We start from the raw sequence: 27,113 nt of genomic DNA, 5'->3' as shown, positions 1-27,113 counted from the left end.
CCGACTGCAGCTGCAGATTCCAAATTTAAATTCTTCCACTCACTGAATCGCCATATAATCCTTTTGTGACATGTATTAAAATAAAAAAAAAAGAGAAGAAGAAGGATGATGCTCCGAATGCATCATCCTGCGTGTTTCGGCGTGTCGTACCTGCTGGACGTCCTGCTGAAAGACGCACAGCTGCAGGCGCTGGTGCAGGCGCACTTTGCGGTGCTGCCAGATGTTTTCCAGCTGCCTCTGGTGGTGCAGCACCTCGTGGATGATGTCCAGGACGTGGTGCACGGCCTTGGAGTAGTTAGCCGAAGCCGTTAGCGAGTCGGCGCTGCCCGGGGTCAGAGGTCGCTGCAGCTTGTCTAGCAGGGCTTTCCCGTCCTGGCTCACCTGAACAAATGTTCACACATTTTTACTCATAAGGAGAAGACCGCTAAAAATCCACTACCAGAATAAAATAATCTTGATGGGCATATTTATTACATATTTTTATAATTATTTATTTATCTTAAGGTTCACTGTATAAAGTAGTTCTGGAAGAAGTAAATACTTCACATGTTTTATTTAGGGCATCATTGTGTAAACAGGAGGTAAAACAAGTCATGTCCCTTTAACTTTCCCCAGATCCACTAAATTAGCTTCATTATAATGATCAACTCTCCCTGATGAGCAAAAGCATCCCCACAGCATAATGCTGCCAATACTATACTTTGATGTGAGGATGGATGAAGATTTAATCTTTTCTAGTTAGTAACTCGTTGACTTCTGAAGACAATTTGTCACACCTGATTTTGCTGAAAACAAATTAACATTTTTATTAGTAATTTGGTTTTAATTATTGACAATTTGGAGGATAAAAAAACCCACTGGAAACTAAATTTTCTTCCATTTGGTATATGAAACTGAGCTCTACAAACATAACAAGAGCCAGATTGGGCTCAACTGAACACTTTGCAAATGTTCAATTAGTTTAGTTCAGGTTCTTGTGTTTCATCCTAAAAACAGAATTAACCAAAAAAAACAAAAACAAACAAACCTGAAAGAAAAAAAAAGTTCTGGATGTTTGTAATGGAATAATATGTTTAGTTATAGGTTTCATTCTCTTCCTAATGGAGAACATTTCCACATGTAACAGCTGTGTTTCTTAAAATCGGTCTCAATTAAAAGTCAAACTCAGTCCCGTACTCACAGCCGTCTTTGGTAAACAGGCAGCTACAATGTTTGAAGGTAAACAAATGCTGCGGACCGACATCCATCAACAAATCATTGTGACTTTTCCTGCCTTGCACGAGCCAAGCTCCAACATCAGAGAACACTTTAGAAAATGAAACCTGGCAGAAATAGCCACCAGCACTTTTTCCAAGCGGGGCGTCACATTTACGTGGAACTAATTAATACCAGAATTTGTTTCCGAGTACGACTGAGGCAAACTTCAAGGGGGATACTATGTAGCAGCAGCTGACTGAACAGCGTGCCTTCAGGCACATTTCTGCAGCGCAGAGTGTTTTACCTCAGAGTAGGCAGCTGTGATGTGCTCATACAGGCCTTGGTGGTGGTGAATTGCGTCTTCCAGGTCCTGCAGCTCGGAGGGCAAGTCCACCTCGCCACATGCCTTGCACCACGAGTCCACATTACTCATGTACTGAAGCGAGAACGCACACACACAGACGAGTCAGGCTAAGAGGAGCTGCACTTTAGGAAGACTGGAAGTACAGAAGACGCAGCTTGTTTCTATTGTTACTAAGCTGAAACACGTAGAAGTTTAAAGTTTTAAGAGAGTTATTAGTCTGAGGTGGCTTCCTGCATGGACACATTTATACAGACTGACATCATAGACAGAGGTTTTTAATGAAAGCAAGCTAAACTTGAATACATCTCCATATATATATATATATATATATATATATATATATATATATATATATATATATATATATATATATATATATATATATATATATATATATATATATATATATATATATATATATATAAGTTGAAATGGCCTGCATCGGGGAAAGTTTTCAATTGGTGTGATTTTCTTGTGGATAAAAATAATTCAGAGTCAGAACACTGTATTATTATTGTTTTAGCACCAAGACGTAAAGATTAAGAGAGCTGCGGTTTGAAAGTGGGACTGAAATGATTAATCGGAATAATCATGAATAATCGGTTATTGAAATAATCGTCAACTAATTTAGTCGATTAACTGCTAACTGGAGCACACAGACTCATAAAAAAAAATTCTCACCCAGAGTAGTAATTAAGACAAAACTGTAGAAAAAAACTCCTCAAGAGGCATAGTTTTTTCCTGTTCAAAATCTAATTTTGTATAAAAGAAAAATTCCTATTAAGCACCTTTTGCGATCAAACTATTAATTGATTAATCCAATATATAATCAACACACCAGCTTTACACTGAATGAAGTCCAGTGTAAATCTGACTTACAGCTTTACACTGAGCATTTCTCATGTTAGAAGTTTTATTTTTGCTGTAAATGCATCCTGAAATACAAATGATCAAAGGTACAATAAAGGAAAGCTGTTATTGCATTTTAGGCAATAAAATGTTTATTTTCTTATTGAAAAAAATTATTTATTTGTTTATTGGTATCTTATGTATTTCTGATATAGTATAAAACAAGGCTTAAGTAGTTACATGAAAAATCTGCAGAATGTGAACATTTTTTTAATCAAATTAATCGTCAGAATAATTGATTACTAAAATAATTGTGAGTTGCGTTACCTGAAGTCACTTTAGGATTCTGTTCATGCGTTTTAGAGAAGATTTCACTCCAGGCTGCACCAACTAAGCAGCACAGACGATTAAGCGCAGCTACCTTGACTTTATTTTCCTTATTTTTAATAAAATCTATTATAAATAAATTTCGCTTTGCAGAGTTGGGGGTAATAAAGCCGTCTTCTGTTCAAATGCGCCCGTTTAATAAGTAAAAACATCAACTGGGTGCAACAAAACAACCCACCAGTGCGAGTTGGATAATGTTATCAAGATTGAAAAAATGAATAAGAAATGAAAACATTTGCAACGGCTTTCGCATCTAAAATCCTTTTGAAAGGAGCGTTTCTGAAAGTAGCAGCAGATTTATGAGTGCGAGTTCAGCAGGCAGATGGTTCCTAATGCAGAGCTTTTACAGCACCGGTCAGACCCTGTTTGTCACAGTCTGTAACCGGAGAATAAACAACATGCTCATTTGCTTCGGTTACATGAACAGATCAATACTGAGGTCGTGTTCTGTGCGCTGAGCGGCAGCAGCAGCCAGTTCGCTTATAGAAAACAACTGGAAAAAGGGTTTGTTACTGGACGTTTATATTCATTTAATGAAAGAATAAATGAAACTAAAACCAAAATAAATAAAATACATACACAAGCAGACATAATCTAAAGCAAGAACAGGTCAGACAGACTCACCTGGTCGCACTTCTTATGGAAGCTGGCTGACATTTCCAACAGGGTGCTGCGTTCATCGAGCGCTGCGGCGAACGCTTTCCACTCCTGCTCCAGCTGACCTGAGATCTGCTTGATCTGCTGGGAGGCGTAGTGACCGGACTCCAGCAGGCGGCTGCCCACCGACACGATGCGGTTGATGTTAACGTACACGTTCTGTGGAGAGAGAGAGGAAAGGCAAAACATTTAAGAGGAATCTAAAATTAAAGGAAAAACTTGTAGTTGCTGTCAATAGCTGTGTTTCCGTTCACCATGGAATTGCGCAAACTGGAAGAATGAAAATAAATTTGCTTAATGGAATGGAAACACGGAAATTTTGAAAAAAACAAACAAACTTGTTTTTTGCTAAAAAGTTTTCGCGCTAGGATGAGGTGGTTTTTCTGTCACATTGATATTAGTGTATTTTGATCACATGATCAACAACCGGCTGTTGCTACTGTCAGAAAACACAAAGATGACAGGAAGTGGCAGGAAGAGGATGGTGTGACCTAAAAGATAAATAATAAGATAAATAAAGGCACTTCAAAATTTAAATACAATTTACCTCTCCAAAGAACTACTAAGAAATCGTTTCCTTACTGATCATAATAATTGCTCAATTTTTAAAAAAAGGAAACAGGAACAATAGACCCATGAATGCAACAAAAACAAAATATTTTGGAATAACTTAAAAACGGAGATCAAACTGAAAATTACACTTCCTGAATTCATTTTTAGAGATGTGATAACAGTATAATTGAAAAACAGTTTTAATTTAAACCGGTTTTGTCTTTGATGTTTTAATTTAAACCGGTTTTGTCTTTGATGTTTTAATTTCTAACTATGTGCCGTCTACAGATTTGCACAATTGTGAATTACCGTGCCTGTTTGTACATGTTTTGGTATGTAAAAAAAAAGTTTTTCTTGTGTGTTTTTTCTGCATTAATGGAATACCGACAGAGTGTTGACGCACATTTGTAATGGAAAAGCAGCTACCGTGTTGTTTTCTTTGGGAATTTCGTCGGAATTTGTTGTTGTAGTGGTGAGGGTTTTTTGTGTGGAAAAAGAAAATGCACAATAAAAAAGACAAATCTAAAAAACATGAAAGATTAATCTGAAGAATCTCCAGAATCCTTAGCCGACGGACGATTTCCTCTCTTCAGCCATTTCATAATAGTTATGTAAGGTCGATCGTGAATAGAGAATAGGATTACTTAATACCTAGTTGTGTTGCTGCGATTATGTGAAATGTGCAGGCTGCTCTAAACAAACACCCGAACCCAGAACTAGAGGTTGATACTTAGTGCAATAACAATATGATTATGCAGTTGGTAAGGGGGTATGGACTGGAGTCCTAGTGGGCGGAAAAGCATTAGCTCCTCCTGAACATCTGTGTTTCTGTACGTGTGTATGCATGTGTGTGTGTGTGTGCGTGTGTGCGTGTGTGTGCGTCTTACCATGCAGTTCATCGCGAAGTGATTGTGCTGGGTTTGCAGCTCCACAGCGTGGGGGTGGTTGTTGCCAATCTCTGTGTAGCCTGCCAGGAACAAACCTTTGTTGTGCATGATCCAGTCAAACATCTGAGGCAGGAAGATGTCAAAACAGACACACACAGAAACAGACACAGGAGAAAAAAAAACTAAAGTTAACTATCTTCAAGGGAGCATATGCAAGCAGATGGACAGGGTCCTCTATAGGGCTGGGCGATATGGGTAAAAAGATAAAATCTTTTGATTAAAAAAAAAATTCATATCAGATCCGATTTGAATACATTTTCTTAAATTATTTTCTAAAACTGAAATTGGAAATGACAGAATAGTCTTTTCAAAAAGTGGCTTTTACTTCGGTTATCCCTTCTGGGAGTTGAACGACGCAACATTAGCGCCAGGCTGCGAGAATCTTCGTTTAAGTACAAGAGCATAGTCATAATGCTAGAAAAAACGTCTTAAAATGACAAGAAAAAGTTGTTTTAGTGAGAAAAAAAGCTTCAATAAAGTTATCGAGATCTGAGGCGACCACCTCAGTTCATGGGGATCTTTGTTTGAAATAGACACGATCTTTTTCTGAACTGTTTTAACGTTCTGCTACTGATAATTTAATACTGTCAAAAGATGAAGAAATATTTCCTTATATACAAAACTGGTACCATATTTTTCAGGCAGGAGTTCTCATAAAATTACTACTTTATTTTCCTAACAATATAACTATATCCTGGTAATATTAATTCTGTATTATTGTATTTTTTTTACTTTAACCTCAAACTAATTTATTTTTGAATTATTATGACTGTATTCTTGTAATGTCATAACTTTATTCTTGAGTTAATGACTTTATTTTAAAAAGAAAAACAATCATAGCCCAGTGCTAATATTCGGTAGAGTTGACCTGAAGTCAAAGTCCAAATAAATAGAAACGTTTGTCAAAACAACATGATGGCGACTCTGGGTGTGTCAACATCACTCTGAAACCCAAGGAGTGCATGGGTGAAAAAAAATTCCCAATTTCCCAAAAATTAAATAGTCCAAAAAAAAAAAAAACCCAAACCCCCCAAAAAACCATCGATTAATGGATAAAATCAATAAAATCGACTTATTGCCCAGCCTTACTCCTCAGTAACATCTACAGTTTATTGCAGCAGGAAGTCGGAAAACAAAGCGAGACACTGCATGCTGGTGAACCCGAGTGAGACTGAGCACGGCGCTGTCAGAATACACAGAAATCGAATGCTTTCTATTAGCGGCATCCTCTCGTGCTCTCCTGAAAAAAAAAAAAAAAAAAAAAGACTTGTGGCCTATGGTGTCCTAGCAACAAGCTCCTGCTGCTGCAGTGTATCCGATACTGCAGTCCTCCTTGCCGCTGCAGCCTGCTATTTTATTCCAATCACTCAAACATGGAGCTTTGAATTTCTCTCCCCGTCTCTATTTTTTGCCGCGGCTGTCATCGCCAGAGCCGTTCGGGTTGGAGCCAGGAGAGGCGGGTCTTTACCTGTATTAGCTGCCTTAGCTATTATCTGTCGTAATGCCTCGTAATCGGATGAATCCGTTCGGTTTTTACCCCCCCACCCTACCCCCCTTACAGGAACGTAAAAACACAAACACGAGTTCGTGCGAGCGCCACAAACGGCGTTAATCGATGCCGTAATTAAGTTTTAGCTGATTATTGACATCTGCCTGCCCCACACTGCACTGATCACCAGCTCTTGTTATAGGTCACTTCTGCACAATCCAGACCTTCTCTGCGTCCTGCTCGAACAGCCGGAGCTGGAAGCACTGATCCAGCTGCAGTTTACGGACGTGCCAGGCCTGGTGCAGGTGCTGTCGGGTGGAGTGCAGCTTGTCCAGCAGCTGGGTGATGCGCGGGACCAGGCCCTGGGTGTCGGCATTGCAGCCGCCGCCGCCGCCACCGCTGCTGCTACTGCTGCTGCCGCCAGTGCTGCCGTTGCGGTTGGAGAAAGCCTCGCTGCTCTGAATCCGCTGAAGCAACCTGGACACGGATTAAACAAAAATATATTTTTTTTTAAATTCTCTTACTTTTTGCTCTTGAAGTATAATTTTGCAATTTATTCAGAAGTAGGTTGCATTTGAATCACACTTAAGGCGCTACGTGAAGTTTAATATTCTCACTGTAGACGTAAGCGTCGTGTTGTTAGCTTCATATTTGGAAACTAGAGGTGATTTACGTCCATTAAGAAATAAATATGCAACAATATGGCAGGTAGTCCAAAGCTTTATGACAGAATGCTGTTGTTAACAGATGGTCAATGTCTACCACATCACCAGCAGGTCATAAAGTCATAACAGAGCCGAGCAAAGTGGATAAGCAATATGATATTAGTTACGAGACTTTGGACAGGGTGTTTTTGGCTGCTCATCTGCATTTCCTAAATAAAGAACTTTAACAGATTAGCTAAAAGTATTCCTAAAAAAACAAACATGTTTTTAGCCATAAAGAATTCAGGTGTTCAATACATCATAGCCCAGTAAACTCCCTTTGATTTGGGACCAAAGTTGCAACATTTGTTACATTTTCAGCTGCTGCAGTTGGCTTTCAAACTGCACTGTGTCAAACAAACCTGTTCACCCCTGTCTGAGGTGGGCTGCACCAAGGAAACGACACAAAAACCTCGGAACAAAACACTGAGCGCAACTTCCTCCTTCACAAAATGTAATTAAATCTGGAGTGGTGTCAGATTTTAGCAGGTGAAAGATTTGTCTTCTGTCTTTGGGCTATTGCATTTGTTTTGCTTGTATTTACCCAGAATGCCATGCGCTACAGTCCACTTCCTGCTTTTGGAGCAGTCTTTGGTTCCGTTAGCATTCACATATGCATTCTAGCTGCACTAGAGTTCACTTCAATCCAACATAGACCTCAGTTTGTAGGCAGACCAGAGTTCAACTTTTGGCTGCATCAGAGTTCGATTACACATTCACACTTCTCTAACGAACCAGGCTTTCCAGGCAAACAAACTCAAGTCCAACTAAAAAAGGTTAAGCAGGGCTGATGTAAACACACCCTTATAAATACTTTGTTTATGAATAATTTTAGCACATCTTTCATCTTAAACCATGTTGTTTTTTTTTACCAAAGAACAAACGAGATCATTATTTTACCAGCCTCTATCCGAGGATAATTTTATAAAGTATTCTTCACACTCTTTGGACACTCACAGGAACGCACTGCAACAACAGCATCCTAGTCTTCAAGTTTCTATTTTCAACTTGTGAAATTTCACAGACTGTTTTGCAGATAATTCTTTCAAGTGCAGTATTTTAGAAAGGAAAAAAAAAACATAAGACAACTCATGACTCTCATCTAAGAGAGGTCTAGTGTTCAAGTGATTTTGAAAACGCTGTTGCACGTTAGATTTGTACATTTAGGTTTATGCTTTTTGCTTCACATTGATTAAATCCATTTACCTCTGGCCCTCGGTGTCAAGCTCCTCTATTGGGGCTTTTATGATCTTCTTCTTCAGCGCGGCGTGCTCCTCTATCATCCGCCTCGCCCCCTCCAGGTCTTGGGGGAAGTCTTTTCTTGACACAGTTTCCTGCATCTCTTCCAGTCGAGTCAACATCTGGGTGGCGTGACCAGAGAACTCCTCGAACGCGACTCGCACCTGGTCAAACCAAACGACAAAACCCAGTTAATCGCCCAAATTCACCATCTGACAGGTTGTGTTCCTTTGGGTTTTTTAGGGTGGTGGTCAGTCTCACCTCTATCCATTCTTCGTGGTTGTAGTCCAGGCTGCCATCAAAGTCAGCCGTCAGTTGGGAGGGGTCCACAACCTTCGTCAAACCCTCGAGCGACACCATGACCGTCTGGTACAGAGATGAAAGTTGAGGTTAGCCGTTTGATAAGTCGAAACTTTTCGTTTTCAACTCAAATACAAGAAATGTATTTTGTCTCCAGGAATGAAAGATTCAAGTTAATATTAATGGCAGCTTCTTAATCAAACACAAATCTCTGATATGCAGTCAAAAAAAAACCCTGAACTCTCTATTATTAAATGAGTTCCTCTGAATGGAACATGTTTCTCAACCTTAAATAAAAGAACTAAATCCTCCCAGCAAGGAGACATTAAAGAATTAATTTCAGAGGTACACGTTTCCTTCTTTGCCTCTGTGTTTCTGCTGAGCCACCTCCACACAACACCCCCGCACACATGGCCGGAGAACCATGGAGACCAAGAGATAGCTTGTGTAGGCCAAACAATGCTCAGATGCACTGTTGTCCTCAAGTAAAGAAGCTTGAACTGCACAGAAAGAAAACACACTGACGCCACCACATTCACTGCAGGTGGTCAGGTTACCTCATTAACTCACTGCTACAAGGAACACAATGCTAAGCTAGCTGAGAGAAGGCTACTAAAACGTTTTCCTCTCTTACAAATAAAGGCAGATTAATTTCTTTGGAAATATTTCCACTTGCTAAAAAAAACAAAGGATAGCAATGGTTTGGAAACTAAAGGAGAATACTACCCCTCCGTCCTAGTGCAGCTGTAAAAGTACAGTTGGCAAAGCTATGAGCGACGTGTCTGGACAGCTAGCATCTGCTAAGATGCTGCTACTGCCACCAGCTCAGCTTTCTGGTTGACTAATAATCAGAAAAGTTTACCTGGAAAAGACCAAATTTAGTGGAAATGTGTTCCACATTTTTGCCTTGCATGTATACATCAAAAATAATAACACATAAATATTAGTAATAATATTAAAACTGTAATAATCAACATGTAGGAATGTTTAAATTACAGGGTGTAACAATTGCAGTTTTCTGGCCGATCGCAGATCTTTAAAAAGCCAATTTCGGTTTTGGTTGATACCGATTTTTTTTAGGTTTGAAAAGTCGCTGAGCAAAAGGAAACCGTGGCTGAAACCGTGGAGAAAATCAGTTTTTTAATCGCTCAAAATTAAGGAAATCGGGGCAGATTCATCAGTGCACACCTAAAATGGTCCTGTTGAACTTATTTTTTTTTTTGTTGTTTTTTGTTGTTTTTATTACATGAATACTTCAAACCCCTGGAATATTTACTTAACGTTACCATGATAGGAAAGTCTCACTGTTTCTCATTCCTAATAGAAATGTTTTATTTTTAACCAAGTAGCTAAATTATTGTCACTGATTTGACTGAGGTTGTTATCATGTCAAAATGCTGCTGGTCTTATTGTTATTTGTTGAATCAATTTAAAATCCCCATTAAGGTGCTAGTAAATAGATTAGGCCTATTTCACCTACAGTATAATTTTTACTGAATTAAAATCAAACTTGTTGCTGCTTAATAAATATGGACATTTTATCAAACTGTTCATATTAAGGTAAAGAAACCAGCAGAAGTAATTATTCCTTTGTGCGGGTAGCAGCGTGTGCAATCAATGATCATGTGGCTTTGACAGTGCAGCCCTGCCGCAGGCTACTCCTCCTTTCAAAATAAATCAATGTAATGTCATCAGACTACATTGAACCTGCTTGCAAATGAGCATGTGAGCGATCAAAGTCGTTTCTACATCGCTCAGTTCACTGACAATGCTTTTGTCAAACATTTCCACAAAGAAATGCACTGGACAAGAATTCAACAAGAAATCATTGAGCTTTTACCAGCCAACGTTTCACAGCTGTACATTGCAGTAAGCAAGGAGGGGAAGATAACTGGGATGTAAAGCTTTTTCTTAGTAGGACACGATTAAAACTACCAAAGAATTCAAAGAAATCACCTGATTTTCAGACTAGAAATGCATTGGCACCTTTGGTTTTGTGCTGCCAACGCATCCCCAGTCTGAAAAATCGTAGTCTATCCACCTGGTAGTTCTTACAGTGCATAAGAGGTCTTTCTAAAAACAGCCCTGTTCAATATGGACGCCATAAAAAAGCCTCCCCAATAAAACACTTAAGTTGGCCAGTTTTTGTATAGGTAAGGTCTAGGTGAAGTCAATGGAAGCACATATATGAAAGATGGTATTTCAAAAAATGTTATATTTTCCAAAAGATTTCTTGGACACATGTCTTACAGTTGTCTGGGCTGTGAGAAAGTGAGAGAGAGCCAGACTTTTAGCAGAAGCTGCCCTGTTTTGTCTTTTTGAGCTTACGCTTACTGAACACGCTGGACTTGAACATGTTTGCAAACTTTTGGACATTTCAGGTAAAGGTCTACATGCTTCCAAATAATCATTGCAACTTCTGTTTTTTCTTGTTTTTTTTTTTTTGTCATGCTAGTTGTGATTAGCACCCAATATAAAATCTAAGAATTTAACTTAATAAACGCTCACAGCAATAAAGCTGGAAGAAAATGGTTTTGGTTGTGTTCTTATCTCTTCTCATATTTTTATTCTTAAGGAGAAATCTGAGCAGAGTAAAAAATTGCATCAGCATCCCAAAACCTTTCAGAATCTAAAGTCTGGAAATCGACCAAACAAATATTCTCTATCTCATGCTACGTCTCTAAATGAGCAGTGAAAATCAGTTTAACACATGACTGACAGCATCACGCATGCTTGTTTGTGTAGTCTGTTGAATATGATGACATTTTTTCCCCTGGCTGATGATGTCTGCATCCAAAGCAGCGAGGAGCCGAAAATAACAAAATGTTCTGACAATGAGCAGCTGAGCGCAGGGCAACGGCTACAGTGGATGATACCACAGCTCAGCTGACAGCAAACGAGATTCAGAATGATGAATTCGTAGAGTCACAACACTTCTATCAGCGTAGGACCATGCAGCGTCTTCGTAAATTAATCACACATACGTTTCTGTCCTGTCTTTTGTTTTGATAAAAAGTCTGTTTAAAGATTTTCTTCTCACCTCGAACTCGAACTTGGAGCTGCCGAAGTTGGTCCTCTGCTTTTGCCAGAAGTTGTCCGGTTTGATGATGAGGGCGACGTGGATGCAGGACGGAAACGACTCCTGCAGGATCTTCAGCAGAGGCTTGATGCTGTCCCACTTGGAGCCGCGCATATCAACAATGACTGTGAAGCCATGTTTACACACCTCCTCACTGGGAGCGGAGGACAGCAGCGGAGGTTAGCCGGAGGAATTAAAGAGTAGTAACGGGGAGGTGGGGGTGGTGGAAAGATTGAAGAGCATAATCCAGAGAGAGCGAGAGGAGACACATGGCGGGCGTGGGAAAGGATGAGAGAGGGAGGATGGAAGGGAGAAAGGCGATGGAATTGGAAAAGAAAAAGGGGGGGAAGACGGCGAAGGACAATTAGAACAAACAGTGAAATGACGCATTTTCTCTACGGTGAGAAGCCTACGCGTCAAATGCACATCCCACACGTCCCGCCCACACATTATAAAGCACATGAACCTGTGACAAATGAGTCAAATCAAAAACGTGCGCTTTGAGACATAAACACACATCAGGACATTTGAGCAGCTTCTTTCCCCTGCATCATTTGCATCTTGGACGCAACTCAGAAATGAAAAACAGCTCCAAATGTCTTAAAAAAAGAAAATAAAAAAATTCCCCAAAGACAAACGGGGAAGTTGAGGGATTTTGAAAACAAATGGTTTAGTTGCAGAGACATTCATCGATCTTTCCCAACATAATTTACAACAGGACTGCTTTTCGTCGCTAAAACTCGCTTGCAATAATTCAGCACAATTTGCAAAACGCAGGAATGGCATTTCATTGCAAAAAGAATCATTGCATCTTTCTATCTCTAATCATCATCTTCTGTCAGCGTAGCAGAGTGTCAGACAACAGCTGTGTGCAGAGGCTACCTTTACAAAATTAGAACTATTCAGTCACCTAAGAACACATGCTATAAATACAGATATTTCTCTATGACTAGATGGAAAAGAGAGTACGCTTACAGGGAAGTACAGAATGTGCAAGAAATGTGAAGCAGTAAGATACAAAGCTGACAGCTGGCTGAGCAGTCAGAGCAGGAGGAGAACATGGAAAGGAGGATTAAATTTAAAGGAAAAAGAAGAGTACGGAGGAAAAGACGACTGACGTTTTACCTGGGAGGTGAGGAGCTCCTCGTCCACAGCAACTACCGTTCCCCGCTGCACCGCTTCAGCTACTGCGACACTTTGTTTTGCTTTCATACACACACACACACACACACACTCTCTCTCTCCCTCACTTACACACACCTCCTCACGCATGCGCACTCCGCCGCTGTCCGTTTTAATTCCTTCTCCGCTTCGCTCTCCCCACCCCCTGCCCTCCTCTCTGGTGATACCGCTTTCCTTCTTGTTGTCATCAGATATCTGGTGCGTGTCCCCGCTCTCAGCTCAGGCTTTTCCCTCCACTGTCTCAGCATCCCCGCTCCCATAAAAATGACTTCTGGGAGCGGAGAAGCTGCAGTTATCTAACCGCTCCTGCTTTGCTGCTCACATGTTCATCTCAACCCCGTCACGTGTTTGTCTCTACACCACACGCTACATCCACTTTCTTTGATTGCTTGCATCTTTTAAGTTTATTTTTAACGTAAAAAAGAAGGGAAAAAACGTAAGAAAACTGGAGGCAGGTAATGAATATCTAACCTGGGGATGCAGGCGAGGTAGGCGATCAGTCTCCTCAGGTCATCTGCTCGTATTCTGTCGTGGTTACTTCGTGATGGAAACGTTAACACTGGACCACCACGTCGGTCTCTTCCACCTGAGGCAACAGAAACATAAGCAGAGGTATTGTAACCACGCCTGATTTTTAATATTTTGCCCTTGAAAATGGCAGCTTAATTCAACTTTCATTTGATATTTGTCCTTAAATCAATGTATCAAAACCAATGTGACAGATAAAATCAATATGTAATATGATTTTACCAGCCATTAGACCAAGTATTGCTTTTCTTTTTTAGCTAAAACTATTTTATAGTTTTTTTATTCAAAAATTCTGCTTTACTGTGATGCTATGACAATCTCATATGGGCCCATTGTGTGTGTATTTAATCTAAGGTGAAATAAAAGAAACACAGAAGAGATTAATTACTTTAGTTAATTTACTGGAAATAAGTGGAATTAACTGAAAAATAAATAAAACAGGCTACATAAACTCCCCAGTAAAATCTGTGCCTACCGGTTTACCAACGCTGCAGGCTAAAGGTTCATGCCAGCTAGCATGCTAGCTAACATGCTAGCCCAGACAAAGAAAACACAATTCTTTAAAAAAATGCTAAGCAAAAAAGTATGGCCTCTAGCAATAACTAATGGAGGGCATTTTAATGTGAAAGAGCAAATGACAAAAAACTATTCTAAACAGATACCAGTTGTCCTACTGGCTAAACATTGTTAGCGAGCTAATTTCAGAGCTAGCACTTAGCCCACCAAACAGAAAAAAGTTTAAATGCTAAAATTTACGAACATTAAATAAGACATATTTGAGTACAGTTAAAAAATGTCAACATGTTTATAATATTTGTAATGACTCATTAGGACCCACAGTTCTTTCTTCCCACGATCAGAGGCCATATTTCTCTAACTCCTTCAAATGTGTCTCTGCTCCAACACACCTGGTTCAGAAGGTATAAATTACCTCGGACACTTGTCAATAATTCCATGTAACGCTGTTAATACCCCAACAATTTAAATAAATACTCAAAAAGTAAACTCCAAACTGAGTTTCTCGCCGCACTTCCTCTGACATCCAGTTAAAATAACTTTAAAATGTGGGAATAGCATGAAAAGCTTTGAAAACGGAACATTTTAAAACCTTGGTATCCCTTCACACCAGAAAAAAGCCCATGCCTATTGGACAATATCACTGAAAAATCTGCTTTCAAGCTGGTTGCTGACCCAGAGCTAGCTTAGCTCATTATGTTGTCGGTGTGGGAGGAAATGATCTAAAATAATGACGGAATTAGTAACACAACCGAGGTTTTTCGTCGCGTTCCTGATATTGTAATCTTGTTTCAATACAAATGTTTATGTGCATCACCGAGGACATGTAGGCTGGTAGTTCAGCCTACATACTGTATTACAGATATTGCAAATCACAAACTCTGGGCCTTCTCTGATTCAAAACCAAAGAAAAATCAATAGCAAAAATGTGGTTTCCATGGAGTGCATGCAGCTGTCTGTATGGGTCTCCACTAATGCTGCATAAACATAACCGGATAAAGATTTCTCTGAGCCCATTTACCAGCACTGCCTGGTCAACCTTAATACGAACTGTGATCATGTGATACAGATAACATTAAAAATGAATAATAATTTCATAAAGTTTCTACTTCAAAAAGAAACAAATGTCTCTAAACACATATTGGTGTACAACCTTAGATACAGTAAAAACGCTGCATGTTAAATAATGTGTCGTTTTGGAATAGTGAATGTCTGTAAAGCAAAAATATGGCACAAAGATATGCTGTCTGCAAATTACAAATAAATTGGCAGAAATTAAATCATAAGCCCATTTAAATAAGCCACAATTTGCATAAAAAAATTTAAAAAAACCTATAAAAAAATAAGATAATTTCAGCCTAAGAGTCTTCTGGCCTCTGTCTTTGCTTGCGATTATGATTTTTTTTTTTTTTTTCACCGTTTGTCGTCGTGTTTTTAGCCTGAAGCTCGTCTGGTTGAAATAATAGTTCGCTCCAGATCATTTGGAGATGAACAGACACTCATGTGGAAACTTGCAAACACGGGCCGACTGCGCTCGGCCCACAAATTGGTCGGTTCGGTCTTGTTGTCTTGCGCCCGTCTGCTCAACCTCGGAAAAAAAATAAAAATAAATCAAATGCTCGTGTAGTTTTATACAAACACAACTGACAGGCAGCATGGGCGATTTAAAAAAGGTGGAGGAGGAGGAGGAGGAGGAGGGACACTCAGGATAATAAGCTTAGTTCATTTACTCTCCCTCTTCACCATTAGCCTCTCCCTCTACCTCCCTCTCTATCTCTCTCGTCCATTTCAAAGTCAATTACTCCACGAGCGTCTACCCTGGGATGCGCTGGCCGACAGCAAGTCATCTCCATGGCAACGCTGTTCTGCATCTCCCTCTAGCCACCTCAGTATTATTTCATCTGAGTCATTGTCCTCATCGTTGTGCTTCTACCTGTGACCTTTGCAGCACACGCACGACAGGGACCAAAAGAGGAGTCCGCGCGCACACACACGCACACATACACTCACACACACACACACACACACGGACACGCACGCACACCTTCTACACTGATATGGATGTAATCTGCATGAGTATCATTCCTTTATACCCAAATATAGGAAGGATAATATTTTCGCGTGCAGTACAAAGAATCCTGCTGGACGTTTTTTTTTTTGGAGGGGGCCTGCTGCGAATTTTCTCTGGCACGACTCAAGCTGTCTGTGTGAGTTTTAGGATGTGTATGTGTTCGTGTATGTGTGTGTGTGTTAGACGAAGCCAAGAGAAGACACGGGCAGCTGCAGCTCTTTGTTTTGCAGTCCTGTTGACACTGGTTATACAATGTACGCCAGTCAGTGTGTGTCCTGAGGGTAGCGTGTGTGTATGCATCAAAGTGTTTGAAGATGGGTCAGGGGCTAAGTGTTTGGGCCTCGGACTTACCCCCTCCCACTTCCCCTCTCCTGAGTTTTAACAGGCAGAGTGAGCAGCTTATTATGTCCACACTGTGTGTGTGAGTGTGTGTGTGCGTGCGTGTGAGTGTGTGTGTGTCTGTGAGAGAGAGAGAGCTGAAGCACTTAAAGAGACGGACCGTAAAGCATTTACAGCTTAATACCAGCTACCTGTGTGTGTGATGGGTCTCTGCAGCCTACTTTAAACACACTTTGATATGCCCTGAACAGACAGCTGGGGTTTGGAGGTGTGTGTGTGTGTGTGTGTGTGTGTGTGTGTGTGTGTGTGTGTTTGTGTGTGTGTGTGTGTGTGTGTGTGTGTGTGTGCGCGCGCCCGCGCGTGCGTGCGTGCGAAGTAAAGAAAAATTGAAAAGAAAATCTTACCGGACAGAAAAGCAACTTTCTCTTTGAGGATGGGGAGCACTTCCATGGCTCTCATCTCCTCATTTCTCCGAAATCCTAAAGAGAAACAGAAGAAAGAAAGAATTAAAAAAAAAGCTTAGAGTTGAAGAATAATAAAAGAAAACATCACTGTTCCTTTTTTTCCTCTCTCCGTGAGCCAAACGTGTTTTTTTTTTTCTTTCCCACCCCTTCAGGGCAGATTACTTTGGGACAAAGCAGATGCAGTCTAATTGTAATCTGGAGATCTGCGCTTAAAAACACATGCAGCTGGGTTACGTCACGATTTATTGTCTTTTTCGCTTACACACTTGGAAAAGACAAAGCTGAGCGTGAACAGCCGGAGAAATGGCTGCAGTGGGAGAAAGAGAGGCCAGAAACAACAGAAGGAAAGAAAGACGGGCCTCTTAGCTCTTTCTGTACTCTGCCGACACTACACAGTCGCCAACGTAAAACGGTCGAGTTTAAATGTACGTTTAAAGCTTCAAAATTGACTCTTTTTTTCTTTTTTTTCTAGCAAAATCAATTAAAAAAAACCCCTTTAGACGTAGTTTGAACAACATACCGTGGCCATTTCTTAGTACTTGCGTAGTTATTTTGCTGCTAAAACTGAATTACGCAATGGAAAACATTGCATAATTGGTTAGCATCTTTAAATCTGCAAACAGCTAACAATAATCAACGAACACATTGTTCTGGTGGTGACATCACATACGGCAAAAGGAAACCAACTAGTCATTTTGTGTTCATTTGTGTTTTTCCAAGTTGTTTTCTTGTATTTTTTTTTCCCAGTTAAATTACTCCTTACAAGCTGTTCACCATTATTTGGTTGCAAGATGAAAATTATTGATGGAAACTTGGGAACAATAAAACAGGACCAGAACATGGCCTGGAATGGAGTTCACAAACCATGTTGAAATCTGCAAAAAGTTGATCTAATTTACCTCCTGCAATGTGATGAATTAAAATGTACAAAAAGTAGAAGCTGGAGTTTTTTCTACAGTGTGCATTGTACAATCAATGGACGTTTTGTAGCGCAATCAAGTAACTATGTTACATCAAAATTGACTTGAAAGAAATTTGACTTTGCAATCCTCTATTAACCCTTTAACAGACAGTTTACCAGTGTTGAGAAGTAGCTCGTGTAATGAGCTCGTTCCACCAGGTGTTTGCTAATTGTCGCCAGCTAGTCTGAAGGAGCTGAGTGTCGACTCTGAGGAGGAGCTTCGTCCTCGAAGGCGGAGCTAGGTCCACCCAGGCAATTTACACAGCTGAATGATTGCTATAGGAGATTAATTGATTTCTCAAACATGTATGAAAGAATCTAAGTAGGGCTGAAACGATTCCTCGAATGATTCGAGTACCTCGATTACTAAAATTCCTCGAGGAAAATTTACCTGCCTCGAAGCTTCGTTAATTTATGTTTTATTAGTTAGCGCACCGTGTTCCGGCCGGGACTTCATTTGCGTTGCACGGAGCTCTCACTTCCGCCTCTGAGTTGTTGACAAAAGCTAAGTTTCAGCGGCATAAAGTCCAATCTTCAAGATTGACCCGTGGGGATTTTATTGATTGATGATAATGCCCGACTTTTTATCGTTTTTGGGGAACCAATAAGCATCCTTAAAATGACTGGGGGAATGCCTGGAGTACGGCAGCATTTCTCCTCCGGGGCTGCTGGTTGAAAGCGAACGGCGGGAAGAGCGCTGAGGTGAGCGGATAGCCTGAACAGGGCGGGCGGCTGAGTAGCTGATGCTTACCGTGTAAATGTAGCTTTACCGACGAACCGCACAATAAATTTCATATCCCGGTCTGAAGAAACGGGTGGCGGAGCGCATCGTACATGGCTGGTAGATGAGTTTCTGAGTGTGACCAGTGAAGGTGTCGTAAATATCCCGTATTGCTTCCCCCGTGTTCGTCCCCCGGTCTAACGGTTCGTCAGTCCGCTGGTCTATTTCCTCCCCTCCACCCCATCTTACGTTCGTTCATTCGCCCTCTCCTCCCACTCCAGGCGGCATTTCCCGTATTTTCAAACCCAAAGCGTGACAGGTTAGGTGGCAAGGTGAGTTTAATTAATCTATTAAACTCACTGAAGATGAATACATAAACTAAAAGCTGGATTGTAGACATTTTTTATAAGCATATTTGTGAGCCTGCCTCTTTGTTATTAAATTCAATATAATTTCAGATTTTTCTATAACTTTTCTTCTGGTTAACTTAGAAAGTGAGCTATTATTGTTACAGGTTAGTTTTCTAAACTACAAAAAAGCAACTGTTAGGGATGCTCACATATGAAAAATTGGACTGACATTGATATCTGATAGTAACACCGGTATTATGCCAGATTTACCAATATTTCATTTTATAATTTTTTTTATCCGATTACTCGATTAATCGTAAGAATAATCGATAGATTACTCGATTACTAAAATATTCGTTTACAACAGCTCTAAATCTAAGCAACACTCCAGGCATGTTTTTGATGAGGGACTAACACTGTAACATGATGTAAAAGCTCAAAAAGTCGATTTTACATGATACTGCTCCTTTTAAAATCGTTATAGTGTTGAAATTTTAACATGGAAATGCAGACTTTCTTAACTGTGTTTTTTTTTTTTTATTAGCATCTTTAAATCCTCAAGCAGCTGACAAAAACACAATAAACTTATAAAAGTCTCAAGCACCGTATTTGGGTTGATTAATTTGAGCAATTTTTTCTTGGATCCTGTATAGTCTCTGATTCTTTCTGTATTAATATTTTTGCTTTTGTGTAAATTTGCATGCCTCCATTTGTCTTTGCTGCTGATATTTCTATGCTATCCCATTCTATTTCCATTACTATAAATGTCTGGTGAATCATTGAACAACTCAACACTGTCATCGATACCAATAACACAAAACCATTCATGGATTAATTATAATTTACCTAAATGAGGCATTAACACGTTGTGAGGGAATTTTAAATTAAGTAGTTTTTATCAAAGTGAGCAAACTGTTAACAAAAAAACCCCTGAATGTAAATGTAATAACCTCAGCTCAGCTTCTCAGACTGCTAATCTTACTCATTCACTACTGTGTAATGAATCACACATTAGCGGCTGAACCTTCACTCAGTTCCTTTCTTCCTAATACCGCAGCGCTTTCTTGTGAAAATCTCCTGGCACAAAAAAGAACTGATATGATTTCCATGCAAGGACATCTGGAGCAAATATGGAAAATAATGGCAAAAGAAATAAAATAGTAATAATGTGGCAAGGATACCCAGCTCAGCTAACCGTCACCCTATAAATGTCAAACTGGATGATCTCATGGGCGTTGTGGTGTGAATTGTAATCCCGGGCTTAAGTTGAGGAGATATTCAATAAGTGAAAACCTGCTTAAGTAACTGCTGTGCACAGACACAGCATTCCCTAAAGTGATTATCTCCCATCCGAGCTTCAGCAGACAGGAACACAGATTTTGTCCTTCAGACAGAGCAGACGTCTGGTTAATGTGACTGATGAGCCGGACGGGACGTGTCCGCCCATGTGTCTCTGTGGCATTCTGCCTCACTAAGACTCTCTCCTCTTTTGCCTATTCTTAGACATCTGAGTCAAGACCGTCTCTGATGTGTTACTCTCAACATCGTCCTTTTTCTGGGACGTTTTGCGACAGTAATCTGCCCAACGTACGCAGAGAGCTGAATCCGTGTCAGTGTCGGTCTTCTATGCTGCTGCCAATAACAGCTACAAACAGCTGGTCAGTATTTTTTCAATCTAAGGTACTAAAGCGCTACAGGAGTACCATGATAACACTCTTTTGCTATAACACTCTCTATAAGATCTAGTTGTAGATCTTACAGAGAGAAGTAAACTCCATTAACCATTTTTGGGATGGCCGCGGTATTCAGATTGCTACTGAGATAGAGAATGAGAATCTAGGAGACAACAGGAAGGTTTAATGTTGTTCTTTTTTTTGGGGGGGGGGGGTTGTTAACTTTAAATCAAATCATGAAGCATGCTAGATTTGGAAATGTTGGCAACTTTTTGTCACTTAACAAAAAAACTTGATCTGCATACAGATTTTTTTTTAAGCCGTAATGCTAATTAAGCTAACCGTTAATATATATTTAAATTAGGGCTGGACAATATGGCAGAAAAATGCATCACGAAAGCATTTCAGCAGATAAGGATAATTATTGGTTAATTTTCTGAAATAATACTAAACTGGTGATGTGACTTTTCGTGTTTTATGTCTAGATTAATAATCTATAGATTATTCTAACAATTATCCTCACATAAAACATTGGCACATTCAACAGATTTTTCATGCTTCATACAATATTAGGTGTGCAAATAACCAATTTATATTCTTAATTTATATTCTTAAAAAAAGAAATGAAAAGAAACATTTAATTGCCTAAATGCAATAACATATTTCTTTAGTAAATCTAAACTAGGTGAAGTTAAAAACACTTGAGGAGTTTTGGCTAAAATCTATTTACAGACAAAGTTGTTTTGATCTTAAATACAACATGTAGATGTTTTTTGTACAGTTTTGGATTAATTACGTTTCAGAGTAGATTTTATTTTATCTGTAAATGTCTGTCTTATTTTGAGTGTCTACTCTACAATTTAACTCTACAAGTTAACAATCTATCATTAAATTAGTTGAGGATTACGTCTACAGTCAATTGATTGCGATTAATTCTTTCAGCCCTAATACAATATATATATATTTTGAAAGTCACTATACATGACTTTATACCTCATTTTTGTTTGAGGTTATTACATTTAAAGTCTGTAACACCGAATTAAAAAGAAGGAGTTAGAAGTAACTCCAGCTTCTGCTCACAGCAGAGTGTTGTATTTAATAGAGAATGCTAATAAGACGGTAATCTCTTCTGCCACCTGAGGAAACTGGTGACAATCAGGACTTGTTTCTATCTTTACTCCATTTCACTCCCTCAACTGGTTCCCCGCCTTCTCTCAAGGGAAAACACAACAAATTAGCATGCTTAAATACTTTTCCCTGCACGCTCAAGTAGAAAGTAGTCTTCAGTGGAAATGGAGTGAAGACCAATAAGTTGAGGTTAAAACCTGGCAGCAAATCCCTAGAGTCTGAAATTGTGAAAGCTCTTTCTTTCTTTACCTTCCCATCATTTCATGACATTTGCTACATTTATTTCTGCTGGTAACATGCGGCAGCGCCGGAGCTGTGAGAGGCTGGAGGAGCTTAGCCCCACATGTGAGCGAACAAAGAGATCAGTCTGGATTCTCTCACTATTGAGCCATTTATCATCTGAAGCAGGAACAACGTTTGATCAGGCCCCGCAAACTGCTGTCTGCCTGGCCGGCTGCCACTGAGCAGGAGGAAAATCAAAGGTCAAGGGGGGAAGAAAAAAAGACAAATGTTGACAAGACCACAAGCTGAGGACCGCAGTGTGTTTCTGTTAGAGAGAGAGTGTGTGTGTGTGTGTGTGTGTGTGTGTGTGTGTGTGTGTGTGTGTGTGTGTGTGTGTGTGTGTGTGTGTGTGTGTGCGTGCTTGCTTGCGTGTACGAGGGCAGCAGACACTGACCCCGCTAACGGTGTGAGCTGGATACTATGTGGTGAAATTTAACGGTCACTGGGTTAGAATTTGCTCAGCGACACAGAATCTTCTGAAAATACATCCGAAATAAACCCGACAGGCACTAGATGCTTTTCCCTTTACTTTAATCAATAACTCCTGTAAAATTCAGAGTCTCGGGTACAGGTGCACCGATTGCAGCTTTTTGGCCAATCATCACATCTCTCTACAAAACCTGACCTACCAATTCTAATTTTGGCTGATTGCCTTTATTTTTGTCTGAAAAATTGCTAAATATTGTGACAAAGTTGCTAACTTGGGCTAACTTTTGTAACCCTGATGCACATGTGCACATTTGACTAGTCAACACTCTCTGTCAAGGTGACAGTGGCTGATTTTCAGACCTTTCCGAAGGTAAACGAGATTGGTGGATAAGATTGGTTTCACACGTCGGCCGATCGGAGACCTCCCTAAATTAAGGAAATAATCGCCCATCCGATTCATTGGTGCCCCGTCAGCCTCGGGTGGCACACATCTGCATGTTGCACTCAATACAGTGCATGCGGTTAAAAAAGGAAAGTCTAGAAACCAAGTCTCATCACTTTTCTGCACTCTGCCGTGCACTGGGACAGGAGAAAGTGGCACAGCAGCTAAATATAGAGTAGCCAGGTCACACCCACTCTCTCTTACAAACACACACTTAGCTCATGCAGAGGGACAGGGAGACATATCTGGATAAATGATGAGCAAACACAACTTAAAAAAGAGGGAGAGCTGGAAAAAAATGGGAGGCTAATGAGACATCTTTGAGTCTTCATAACTAGGTTGAGGGAAAATAAGTGTATGAAACTGAACAGGGAGTGATGGAGGAACAATGGAATAATGAGCTGGACTGAGGAGGAAAAGCACTAAACAAAAAAAATTTAAAAAAGACTGTCAAGTCTCTTCTCTCTGTTATTTCATCTTCCCCAACTTTTTTTTTTCCCCTTTTCACTTTCTCTTCAGAAAGTTTAAACTCCACATCTATCAGGGCTACAATGAAACTAACTTATCTGGCCATCTTCGCCAGACAGGAAACGGTACCTGTCAGCAGGATGAGGGCAGAGCCGGTGTGCGCGTACTGCCACCTGTGATTGATCGCCCAACAAGCCATGCTTGATCACTCTTGCATAAACCTTCGGGAAGAACATCCATAAGTCACCGTGGATCCGGCTCCTCTGACGGAGAAAGGGTCCGCCGCTGTCTTCAGCTCTTGATCCGCCGGATGGCAGACGTGTTGAAGGGACCCACAGCGGGCAGAGCTATGACAGCAATTAAAGCTAATCCTGGGATTCCTGAGGTGAGATATTCCAGCGCTCCAGACGACCAAAAACCGAGCATTTCTTTGCCGCTTCCCTGCACGTCCGCATGGAAAAGCTGAAGCAGATGTTTCCACGGTGAGGGACGCCTCACCTCACGCCAGCCGCTGCATCCAGTGTGCATTTCATGTGGCACAAGGTGAGCTGCTAATCTCTCTGTCTTTTGGAAAGGCGAGTTCCCCAGGGTAATCCTAATTGTGTAGGAGGGGCAGTAATTATAACATGCCTGCACTGCATTTATGAACCCTAGGAAGCTGCTTAGCATAGCATGAGACTTGAGGTGGATGGGGAAAAGTCCTTACAGTGCAGGAGGGACTTGGCTGCAACATCAAAAACATCTCACAAGTCTTTCCAGGGATGATGGAGTGGACATTTAAACTATCTGTGGTTAAAGCAGCGGCCTACGTTCACTTCAATCTGCAATCTACAGGAAAGCAGACAAAGAAATAAAATCTGGACACCCAGAGTTGGAGATTGTACAAAGGCAAGTGGCAGATTTGGTGTGTAAGCTCCCTAAAAGGGATGAGCACAAAGTCAATAAATTATTGCCGGGCAACTCGACTCACTTCAAAGGTTTTGTGAAGAAATAAAAAGCATCAAGTTCTAAAGGTGTTCCAAGCTAATCTCAAGAACACAAACACACGACAGATAGTTGGAAGGGACATTAGGTCAGGTCCGAACTACCTGATGTCTATCATTTCAGACAGCAGCCACGCTTTCCTGGTGTGGTCATCTTAGCCTTAACAGGATGAATAACACTCAAAGAATCCTCCAAAACTACGACAACTAAAGTCTAAAGGCCTTGAAGGCCTTGATTTTGGGAGACTGGCAATCGGCCGATACTTCCATTGGAATCCACCAATCCTACCTACGTTTGTAAAAGTCTGAAAATCAGTCACTCTTTGCCAACTTAGCGACTTTCTCAGTATGTTTAGCAACTTTTCAGTCTACAAAATCTGTATTGACCAAAATCAGAATCGGCCGGTCAGGTTTTTTATAGAACGGTGATCTGCCAGAGAATTGCAAGCAGTGCACAACAATTGTGTGAAAGGAAATTTAGAAAGAAATCTTCAAAAAGAACCAAAAGACATCTGGAGCACTTCACTTTAGATAAAGGAGAGCAGAGTAGAGATTTTTGTTTTATACAAGATGAGATTGCCTATGTTTTGTTTTATATATATATATATGAGATCAAGATTTAAGAGTGCTGAGTTTTTGTAAACTCATTTGTAAATTTATTGCAGGCTACATACAGGTCACAATTTTATTAGCTCCTCTACATCATGCCAAATAAGAACAAATGACTTAAATTATATTGTTATAGAAACTCTTTCTCAATAGAAAACTGCTTAAGGTGTTTATGCAGAAATATTAAATTCACACACACACCTGCTATAAATCTTACTTTTGCTTTTTATGTGTTGCATCTAAAGCAGTTGCCATGCATTCATCTGCTTGCCCAGCATAGATTTTGCTAGTTAGATGAATTTTCACTGTGTTTTTATCCCCACATGAAAAAGATCTTTGATGGACAAATGGAAACAATCTTGTAATTCCTTCATTTTTGTCTTTAATTTATAAACTAATAACTCTATCAAAGAAATTGCAGCACATTATTTCTTGTATGTTTTTTAAAGCCTCCAAAGGAAGAAAAAAAACTGAATCACTGAAATTCAGAAGCAGACAGAAATAAAGGAACAACAAATACTTTTATTTCCCAGTGTCTCTTTGGCTTACCGTAGATTTTAGCAGCGTTTACCTTAACAATGGTGAGTACATTTAAAACCTTGGTCCGGCCTTAAATCCATGCCAGGAATCTTCTTGAAAAGACTAAAGTGAACTGCTACAGCTCTGATCTTCCCCGCAAGACAAAACTAAACCCGGATCGGTTTTTACCCAAACAACAGAGTCCCAATGCTTCGCGGGGTGAAGGGACTTGTGCGGAGGGTGTGAAATGCGGCTATTGTCACTAAGGCTGCGCCCCGTGAGTCAGAGAGAGGGCAAGAGATGAGAGCGAAATGCCAGACATGTCCATCATACCTCGCAGAAAACGACCCAGAGTTAAGGGCTCACCGTTCCAGGCCGTGACCGTCCCTGGGTCGGGTTCCCGTTCTGTCTCAGAATATGTCAACACTCTGCTCACCTCGGAGACTTCCTCCGAGGGGTCAAGTGGGCATTAACTTGCACATGCGACAACAAAGCACTCAATGTAAACAAGCTTACTACGTGATTGCGACAAATACTTCAGGGTGGCGGCACCGGACAGCGTCCATGTTTAGAAAAGAGGGGGGGGGTCGGAGGGGCGATGGGAAACACAACAGCTGCCTGGATGGGGACAGACGGGTCGGGTGGTGCAGTCAGCTGAGGCGGTGAGGAGAAAACATGCCGACAAATGGAAGCTCTTGCTCAATCTTCTCCGTTTGATTAAAGGGTAGTAACACACAGGCTCAATCTCTTAATGGCTCCAAAGCAGCTGACTGGGTCAATCTGGTCCTGGGCCAGCTGGCGTAACTTGGGAGGAACCAGAACCAAGCGCGCGTTTATGTGTGCGTGTGTGTAGCTCCGGACTTCCCACGTTCACATCATGCCAGAAATTCCAAGTTGAGGGATGTGTGGGAATAGCAAGGATTTTTCTGAGGTTGAAGGAGGGGATAGGAATAGCGCGTCGACAGCACAACCCCTCCGACCCGCTCACGGGTAAAGCCTGGATTTAAAAAAAAAAAAAGATACTGGACAGGATAGATTTTTTCTTCTACGAGCCCTGCTGCTTCAACATGGGAAAACATCTGAAAGGAATTAATCTAATTTTAACTGTTTAAATTGATTTATTTCATTGTGGAAAGTTTTACACTTTCCAAATTTTTGATTTTCCAAGCCACATGTACGATGGAAGCGTTGGATTATTTTAGCTTCCGCATAAAAATCAGGATTAAGTTGCAAACGGAAACAAGTACAGAAAGAATTTATTAAAAAAAAACAAAAAAAAAACAGATTTGCAAACTGTGCATTCATGCCAGGCCTCCTTACTCCACTTTAATCAAACTCCAGTCCGTTTGTCTAGAAAGTCCAGTACGTTTGGGGAGGTGTGAACGCGAAATCGAACTCTGGCTAAAAAACCTTGGTCTCGAATCCACGGAAGTGAACTCTGGCACGGTTCCAATGTGTATGTGAACGCCAAGCAGACCGGAGACCGCTCCAAAAGCAGAAAGTGGACTGCAGCGCAGGGCTTTCTGGGTAAATACAACCAAAACTAGCGTGAGTCTAACGCTGACGGGAGAAACGTCAACAACAAAAGAGAAATTCTCCAGCTGCTAAAATCTCATGCTACTCCATTTTTGTTTAGAATTCGTGAAGAAGGAAGTAGCACTGTTTTAGTTTTATAGGTTGTGGG

General features: G+C 40.5%; 1 protein-coding gene across 1 annotated transcript in view; it reads right to left on the bottom strand.

The window, feature by feature from the left end:
• LOC106922640 (triple functional domain protein) overlaps window positions 1-27,113 on the bottom strand; it is an 84,007-nt gene that overhangs the window by 35,565 nt on the left and 21,329 nt on the right. Inside the window, exons 3-12 of the mRNA XM_014995222.2 lie at window positions 16,805-16,879; window positions 13,418-13,532; window positions 11,726-11,918; window positions 8,647-8,751; window positions 8,353-8,549; window positions 6,667-6,919; window positions 4,894-5,016; window positions 3,422-3,613; window positions 1,502-1,633; window positions 151-381 (exon numbers count right to left, since the gene is read on the bottom strand). Of these exons, the coding sequence (XP_014850708.2) occupies window positions 151-381; window positions 1,502-1,633; window positions 3,422-3,613; window positions 4,894-5,016; window positions 6,667-6,919; window positions 8,353-8,549; window positions 8,647-8,751; window positions 11,726-11,918; window positions 13,418-13,532; window positions 16,805-16,879 (1,616 nt within the window). The remainder of the gene's footprint in view (window positions 1-150; window positions 382-1,501; window positions 1,634-3,421; window positions 3,614-4,893; window positions 5,017-6,666; window positions 6,920-8,352; window positions 8,550-8,646; window positions 8,752-11,725; window positions 11,919-13,417; window positions 13,533-16,804; window positions 16,880-27,113) is intronic.

This window comes from Poecilia mexicana, unplaced genomic scaffold (genome assembly GCF_051168715.1).
Source record: "Poecilia mexicana isolate PSO_F unplaced genomic scaffold, ASM5116871v1 scaffold_11, whole genome shotgun sequence".
Classification (NCBI taxonomy): domain Eukaryota; kingdom Metazoa; phylum Chordata; class Actinopteri; order Cyprinodontiformes; family Poeciliidae; genus Poecilia; species Poecilia mexicana.
This window is presented reverse-complemented; position numbering and strand designations above follow the sequence as displayed.